We start from the raw sequence: 8,231 nt of genomic DNA, 5'->3' as shown, positions 1-8,231 counted from the left end.
GTTTCATCGTTTCACCCCGCTTGGCAAAAATGCATCTCGTGCATAAATTAATGTGTGTGTTTGTGTGCCTGAGAAGTATTTAAAAAAAAACCGGAACTGGAACAGCGTACGCATCTTCCCGATCATTACTTCCGTCGCTATTGTTTTGTCGCTGCACTAGTTGCCGGGTCCGTACTTGCCTAGACTTCGGAATGGCTGTTCCGCTAGCGGGTGTTGTCTTAAAATGTAACGCTTTACAAGGGCGAATGGCTGCCAACGACAGCATCACAGGGATCGGTGGACGCTTTTGTCAGGGTGGAAAGGCAAGAGCTGCCGGGGTCTGAGTGCTGCAAAAATGTGTTTGTGTCGTTCTCTAATAAGATTCTCATCGCTCTGGTCGGTAAATCGAAACGACGCTATGCTGTGCAGTTTCTGTGAGGGGTGGAAGGTGAAACAATCTTGAAGATTATTAAAATCTCTGCATCCCCTTTGCAATGAGCGGCAAATCCGGTCATTGCCACAACCGGTCATTACATTGCTGTCCGGTGGATTATACTTTATTTATTTTTTTTTATTCAGGACTTTATTTCAACTTGATAGAAATTCGTATGACATTTTATTTTAAAATCTCGGAGCACTTCCGTGCGCTTTCGAACGATGTACGTGTGGGCTAGGTTGAGTGTTTGCCTCCACCAACTCTTCTTTGCCGTTTAATTAAACGCTAAATCTGCTAACGTACCCACCGACTGTACAAGCTTACAATCTACGTACATCCATACGGGGAGGGAGCTAAACGGTTACTAATCTTGACAGTGACAGATTCCTCACATCCCAGGTCGGTTTGTGCGACTGCCCTAGTGCAACACTTCGAACGGAGTGCCGCGCGAGACGGGCAACGCTGCCGGATACTGCACGTAGTTATCCACCCACTCCTGCAGATTTTCATCGTCACGCCGGAACGGGTAGGTGCCGAGCGTGATCGGTATCCGGATAGCTTCCTGGCGCTCCATCAAATTCGGCTCAACCAGCACCTGAGAGGATGAACACAATGGATCGTATGAGTTGTTCGGACGCTGGTGGTGGTCGTTAAATAAAGCATCAACAGCAATCTATTATTTAACTAACAACATAGTTTAGAAAGCAACTTACGTAAATTAATTAAAGCAACAAGTTTTCTGGACTTTCTAGTTTAATTATACGGAACAGTAATGCTAACATAAATGCATGGTAATAGTTACTAGAAGCTGATGGGAATATGGGGAGGTTTTTGGGGTAGCTTAGGATGACAATAGGTGAATTAGAGTATGGAAAATTTAAAGCAATAATTGAAGTTACATGCAACCAAATGCCTTTACTGCAACCAAATGATAGACAACTGTTCCAAGCATCAGTGGTAAAAGAACATCGTTTTTTGTTGTAAGTTCCATTCCATTCCAATCTCAAAAAGCACATCGTATGCACAAGGTATAAACGATTTTATATTGTTATTGCGTTGTTTTTTGGAATAAAAAATGTGACAGAAGCAGCGTTTACCACGCAGCAGTTGCAGGTCTATTCTTCCCATCTATTCCACAATATTGTAGTACAGCTGTTGCCACGGGTGCCTAGGGAAGTCCACAATAGTCCAAGTTATAATACAATTTGTCCAATTAACTTTGATAACTTTTAAATCTCCTTTCGTTAAGAAAATACTAACTGAATATAATACAATTTCCACAGCTTTCTGTTATTGATATTGTTAATTTCATATTAAAAAAGTAAAAGAAACAAATTTTAATTTAAATAGCCATAACAATACCCTATTTCATTCTTAGCCAAATCATCGCGGGCCACATGTTGGGCTCTTGAGCACCACTTTGTTAATGGCAGGTAAGTAAACATAGCCAAATCGATGCTGACCGTCTGTGGCGTAGTATACTTACACACACGCTGTACTGCACCTTGATCAGGTGGCAACCGAGCAGATTGGTGGGCGGCAGTGGCGGCACCGTCAGATGCCCATTCTGCAGCACGTCGCGTCCACCGGACTTTATTTTATCACGCACAACCGCATCCAGCTCACGGCGCTCCTGGTGCACCAGCTTACCATGCACAAAGTATTTTACCGTCTGGTAGGGTTTTCGGTATTCCGAGGCAAATGAAGAGGAGCAGGATTAAATGAGAACAGAAGAGAAAGAAACATTACAACGGCAGTACTATTCCATCCGTCCCGTACAAACGTGACCTTCGCTATTCCTGCCATGACGGGCTTGAGGGTTACTTGGATCAGATTTGTACGAGTCTTGCACGAACAGTCCAGACTAACAATTTTAAGCCTTGGCTATTCGTGATCAATAGTTAATTCATCCATTGCTGCGGTTTTTGATCATAATCTTATAAAGTAGGCATACTTTCTAGACTCTGTGTGACATTAAGTGAAGCTTGTATGCTTTGTTTGTGCTTTAACAGATCGTCACACAACGTCACAGAGTGGCCAGAAAGTGTGCTAAAATTATCAGAAACGCTGAAAACCCCTGTATAACTGCTTTGGCACTTACGGCACAGTCAGTAAGTCGGTAAGTTATTAAGCTAACACAGCACAATGCAATAATTGTGGATGTTTAAAAATGATTCTCCAGCCACGCGTCCATTAACCAGAAATGTCCAAACTTTGATACCCGTTTTGACCATATAACGTGACAACTCAAACCCGTATGCATGGCACCCAAGCAAACCTACTAACCAACGCTTGGAGCGCGTGGGACGAACAACCTTACCTCGATGAGTGCATACTTGAGCAGCTTCACGGTCACATTCGTACGGTTGTGAACCTCGCCGGTAAGCAGAATGCTCTCGCCCGGCACGTACGCCCGCTTGTCCAGGCCCACGTTGCAGCGCACCGTGCCGCCAATGTAACCGACGCCTACGCGATGATCGACGTTCGCCTCAAGCGGGCTCTAGCAGGCGAAACACAACAGCAGCAAGCGGGAATTAGCGACTTTCCGTTTACGTGTACCAACCATGACCAACACACGAACACACACACACACACAACTTACGCTCATGATCGGCACCTCCAGGTTTAAATCGATGGGATTCAGCACGATGAACACCTGCTGGTTTTTGTGCGTGATGCCGGACGTTTCCTGCAGGCTGGTCTTGCAATAGTACTGCACCCAACCGTGCCGGCCGAGAAAGGTGGACGGGAGCGAGACGGGCAGCCCCAGCTTGAACGGGAAGCAGTGGATGCCGGGCGACAGCAGGATCGGCTTGTTGTCGAAATCGTCCAGCAGCTTCATGCGGAAGTCGATGTAGTTTTCCTTATCGTACGACTTGTCACGCCGCCCCTTCGGCACGTGCACGGTACACTCACCCAGCACGTGAAAGTGCAGCCCGAGGACGGCGGTGTCGGCCTGCGTTTCGAGCAGCACTCGCCCGGACAGTACCTGGCCGGGAAGGTACAGCAGGGCGCCACGGTCGAGGATGATTTGGAATTTGGTCAACTTTTTCGACATCTTCGTCGTCGGGATGTTGGATGTTTCGGCGGGATACGGCTCGACGGGATACGGCGACGATGGATCGTGCTCCTATAGCTCCCACTACTCCACCCAATAAAAACACCAACAATAACAACCTAGCGTAACACGTCTGTTCCGAATCTCCGAACCAGCAGAAACAGACGGCGGAACTTTTTAAACGCACGCTGTTTCTTGAACGAATCTGAATCCGAACTGAAATGAAACGCGCGTCATGGTGCTGCTCGGCTGTGATGAGAATTCTGAACGGCAGCGGCGGTGGGCGTTCACGGCACAGCTGATGCTGCCTACCTGTACGAGCCGCGACCGGGTGCCGTCGGCTGGAATAATCTAAATGAGAAAATAGCAATAGAAGAGTGAAGAGTTTAATTCATTCCTACCGCCACCACCACCGACAGACCGACCGACCGACCGACCGTTGGGATCCTGGGTTAATAAGGTGTAGTAATTAAAAAGCTACTGGCGGTTGCTAATCATGCCAAATGGATTTTATTCCCCTTTCGTAACGATTCTACTTCCACTGCTTTCCAATTGCTGTTGCGTACGGATTTTACAATGTCCAATATCCACTGCTCAATTGAGTGAGTTTGGATTGAAGGTGCGATTAAAATTAACGCACCCGTGAAGGTTGATTCATTTTTTATGTTTCGTCTCTTACCGATCTGCTCTAAAGAACATGTTCTTGAATTCATTTAAAAATTTGAATTAGGCTTCACCAATAGCGTACATTTCAATGAATGAATTGCAATCGTTTATTATGCTGATGCTGACGAGAATCTACATACTTTTGATGGCTCAGACAGCTTTGCATTATGATATCGTATAGTCAAGGGTTTTTTTTTGTAAACAGCACTGTATAGATACATATTTAAACATTTTGAAGAATTTCAACAATTTTATCAATGTTTAATGTTTTAGGGGCAGCTGGATAGTTTAGTTAACGGACAAAAATGTGATTCATTTCCTTTTTGGAACATCTTCCCCACCGATAGAAATCCTCCATCCGTAGGTTAACCAGACGTTCCGCATTTAAAAATTAGATGTCCCGTCGTATACGTAAAAGTTAAAATTTTCACAAAATTTTATTTTAAAAAATTGGCGCCAACATCTTAGTCGCTGCAGATATATTGAATCACTTGTTGTGATGGCAAACATTTGCAGCAAATTCTGCAGCTAGGCGTTTTAATCGAAAAAGTTCCGATTTTTTAACCCTAAATTGATGTACTGTCGTATATGTGAACATTCCGTATTTGTCTAATAGACATTGATTACATAAATTATTGTTTTGGAGATTAAGAATTTAAAAACGACAATAAGTTTCATTTACAGATCGTTGCATGTGCGTCCGGCGAACTTGGCTCATTTCCAAATTTATAAATAAAAATCAAGCAGTTCGTCGTGCTCGCGCCCGCTGCATGTGTGAACGCAACACGAACTTTGTCGGTTACACGTTCAAATTAAAAATCAAAAACTTTATAAAAAAAGGTAATTATAAATTGATTTGATTAATGAAAATGTTTTAAATACTAGTAAACAATTTTATGTAACATATTTTAACATTTATTGTTAGGAAACAAGTCGTTTGAACTTTCAAATTCGTGAGTACGTCGAGAGTTCGTGCCTATTTCGGTATATGGTTTGCTCAATAGATGGCGCTTCTAGTACTCATCAATAAATAGGTGTCATTTTTTTTGCTCTGTGTTTCGCTTAGCTTGTCCAAGCATGACCTAAATACTCTTGTAACTTTCCGAGCAAAAATTAATAAAAATTGTCGATTGGTCAGATACATGAGTATCAACACCATCGATCAATACAGGTGTCCCCCGAGATACGACTGTATTTGGGACCGAAAAAATGTCCTAAAGCAATGCGTAAGTTGAAATAGTCGTATGTCGAATATCTGTGAATATAAAGTTTATAACCGAAATTGAAGAGTCGGAATCTATGAAATCGTATATTTTATTAAAAATAATGTACGATAATGTATTAATTTCCCTCCAAAAGCCGTTTACACGACATAGATATTCAAGATCGGGGTGTTGTGGAATCTGAGGAAATATGTTTGTAACGGTTATCTGCACAGAAATTCAAAAAAATATATCAATTTCGTCTCAATGACACCTTTCAACTGTCAAAATCGAAATCGTCGTATCTGCGAATCGTCGTAACTCGAGGGGGTCGTAACTCGGGGGACGCCTGTAGTCAATTCTCATTTACTTGTGCACAGAGTAGTTCATATAGAAATTTAATATGTAAACAATAGTATAGCCGTTGTAGTTCTAGCGATTGAAAACTTCAATGCGAAACCTTACAACAGTACAGAGAGCAGATGAAAGCTGCCAAAGCGAGTAAAGCTGGTTGCGTATTAACATCGAAACGAAAGCGTAAACTTAAAAGTAAATAATAATGTAAGCTGAACAGTTGTCTTTTTTGAAAATCCGATTCCGTTTTTTTACTATTTTTTCATCAACTATGTCTACTCAGTTTATCCATTGGTAACCGGTTTAGGAAGAGGCGAGGGGTGAATTTGTAAACAAAGTGCCGCACAATATATCTCCACCTAGATACTAAGAAAATACTTAACAACATTGATTATATGTAGTATTTATTTATTAATAATTTATTTTCGTACTAACATTTTTTTCATTTACTATTATCATTTAGTATTTATATATTTATTTATTTATTTTCTGTTAAATGTCTAAATAAAAAGAATCTCAGCAGAATTTTATGCTTCATAACTGAAAAAAATCATGGTCTAAAAATACTCAAATATTATCAATTTTATTAAAAATAATTCGAAGCAAGAGAGAGTTGCAGAACATTTCAGATGCTGAAAAAGACGCAGAAACTTAGTTGTACACCTAGTATTAACGACTTTTTTAAACCCTTGTCGATGCTTGGGCTTCTTACGTCAATCGATGACGCGCGACGGAACGTCAAACTCAATAAACGTCATTCGGTGCGAAAACTTTCGTTCCAAAACAAATCCGAACTTCCCCCGAGCTGTTAGTTGTTATTCTGTTTCTCTATGAGATTAACGCTGCTGAGAAGGATGTCGTTCGTAGATCTTGCGTGTAAGTAGCAGCAGATTTTGTGCTTTGAATAAAAAAACCAATGCTTGTTTTCTAATTGATGCTCTATTCCATTCTAGCGCTCAGAATCAAGTACAAGTCGGAGAAAGAGATCTTTCTAGAATCAAGCATCGAGCGAAAGGAACCGATAAGCCTATTTCGCAAGTGGATGCAAGATGCCGTCGAAACTCCAGAAATCATCGAACCGAACGCTATGTGCTTGGCAACAGCAACAAAGTAAGAGAACAATTGAAAATCGTACATTCGCTTATCTCACTCGTGGGTTGGGTCTGTGGTTACGATGCGATAGACTGATAACGTTATTCTCGCCACTCTTCTTCGCCGCAAACGCAGGGATGCTGTACCGTCGGCACGGTTTGTGCTGCTGAAAGATGTTACCGAGGAAGGCTTTACATTCTTTACCAACTACGAAAGCCGCAAGGCGGACGAGCTGGCCGAAAATCCCAACGTGGCCCTTGCCTTCTACTGGCTACCATTGAGACGGTCCGTTCGCATCGAGGGTACGGCCGAGCGTATATCGCGCGAAGCGTCGGAAACCTATTTCCATCAGCGGCCGCGCGCCAGCCAAATCGGAGCCCTGGCCAGCCCGCAGAGCCAACCGATACCGAGCCGGGAGTTTTTGGACAAAAAGGAAAAGGCCATCAAAGAGGAGCTCGGACCGGACACGGAAGTGCCCCTGCCGAACTGGGGCGGCTATATGGTACGCCCGAAAGCGATCGAATTTTGGCAGGGACAGACAAACCGTCTGCACGATCGCATCCGGTTCCGTAAGGCGCTTAAGGAGGGCGAAGCAGTCGATGGAACGCTGCTGCACCAAGGTGAGGAAGGGTGGGTGTACGAACGGCTGGCACCATAGACAGCCGGAACTGGTTGACCGCAGTCTAGCGACGGCAGTCTAGAGAAACGCAAAAGTCTTCCAACGATCGATAAGAAATACCTGGACCACTTAGTGGTGTCCTGCATTTTTGTTTTCGGAAATTTTGTAAGCAGGAAAAATCAACAACCTCACTGAACTACACACGCATTTTGGTTTCCGGAACAATGTTAAACCGGGTTTTCTTTGTTTGTTAGTTTGCTTGTAAGGATTCCTGTTCGACCAGTGGGTAGGGAAAACAAGTCTGTGTTTGACATCGCTTATTTAAATTACAATAAAACCTGTGGGTTTGCTGCAAAACCTCGCTCGGAACGCTTCTGTTGTCTGTCTGTCCTCTGCTCTGTGTTAAGGTTGTAACAGTGTTAAATCTCGGGAACAAGTAATATCCCATTCGAATAAGTAGGAGCGGTAAAACCGTCTACAACAGAGGCGAGATGTTGTTTGAAGGGTTTGTGGGTTCCGGTGCGGGAATTCACCCTCGCACTAATGCTAACTACCTCTCATTCTGCAGTGGCTGTGGTACTATTTATGCCGATTTGGCAAGCATTTTCATTTTACCAATTGGGTAGAAAATTAAACTATCTTTTTTTTTTAAAGGGAGAAGGCGCTCTGCACCCCTCAGTAAACTTGTATGAATGAGTAAAAAAGTCGCTTACGTTACTTTTGTATTATTCGTTTTTCGTGTGTCGTATGACACGTTGTTTTCTTTCAAATAATTCCCAAAACGAACCACTTTAGAATGTGGGAGAGGTGTGTGTAAGTGTTTGA

The 8,231-nt window shown here is 42.9% G+C and overlaps 2 protein-coding genes across 2 annotated transcripts; one reads left to right on the top strand and one right to left on the bottom strand.

Moving 5' to 3' along the window:
• Positions 1–535: 535 nt before the first annotated feature.
• LOC120950502 (arrestin domain-containing protein 3-like) lies at positions 536–3,993 on the bottom strand. Its single transcript, XM_040368589.2, has 4 exons — positions 3,018–3,993; positions 2,736–2,915; positions 1,902–2,087; positions 536–1,010 (listed from the first exon to the last, which is right to left on the bottom strand). Exons 1-4 carry the CDS (start codon positions 3,471–3,473, stop codon positions 834–836), a joined length of 999 nt encoding a protein of 332 aa, XP_040224523.1. The 5' UTR covers positions 3,474–3,993; the 3' UTR covers positions 536–833.
• Positions 3,994–6,441: 2,448 nt separating this feature from the next.
• LOC120953571 (pyridoxine/pyridoxamine 5'-phosphate oxidase-like) lies at positions 6,442–7,775 on the top strand. The gene is made up of 3 exons (XM_040373636.2): positions 6,442–6,571; positions 6,649–6,805; positions 6,923–7,775. The coding sequence occupies exons 1-3, from the start codon at positions 6,526–6,528 to the stop codon at positions 7,443–7,445; spliced, it is 726 nt and encodes a 241-aa protein (XP_040229570.1). The 5' UTR covers positions 6,442–6,525; the 3' UTR covers positions 7,446–7,775.
• The last annotated feature ends 456 nt before the right edge of the window (positions 7,776–8,231 follow it).

This window comes from Anopheles coluzzii, chromosome 2 (assembly GCF_943734685.1).
Source record: "Anopheles coluzzii chromosome 2, AcolN3, whole genome shotgun sequence".
Taxonomy (NCBI): Eukaryota; Metazoa; Arthropoda; class Insecta; order Diptera; family Culicidae; genus Anopheles; species Anopheles coluzzii.
Note: the sequence above shows the minus strand (reverse complement) of the source record. Positions and strands in the feature narration are given on the sequence as shown.

What these genes read in the sequence shown, in the direction of transcription:
- LOC120953571 (XM_040373636.2), top strand. Translation starts at nt 6,526, where the DNA reads ATGAGATTAACGCTGCTGAGAAGGATGTCGTTCGTAGATCTTGCGT. An exon ending in GTCGTTCGTAGATCTTGCGT is followed by an intron (nt 6,572 to 6,648) that starts GTAAGTAGCAGC and finishes ATTCCATTCTAG; the next exon opens with CGCTCAGAATCAAGTACAAG. An exon ending in TGCTTGGCAACAGCAACAAA is followed by an intron (nt 6,806 to 6,922) that starts GTAAGAGAACAA and finishes CCGCAAACGCAG; the next exon opens with GGATGCTGTACCGTCGGCAC.
- LOC120950502 (XM_040368589.2), bottom strand. Translation starts at nt 3,473, where the DNA reads ATGTCGAAAAAGTTGACCAAATTCCAAATCATCCTCGACCGTGGCGCC. An exon ending in TGGAGGTGCCGATCATGAGC is followed by an intron (nt 2,916 to 3,017) that starts GTAAGTTGTGTG and finishes TTCGCCTGCTAG; the next exon opens with AGCCCGCTTGAGGCGAACGT. An exon ending in AGGTGCAGTACAGCGTGTGT is followed by an intron (nt 1,011 to 1,901) that starts GTAAGTATACTA and finishes TCATCCTCTCAG; the next exon opens with GTGCTGGTTGAGCCGAATTT.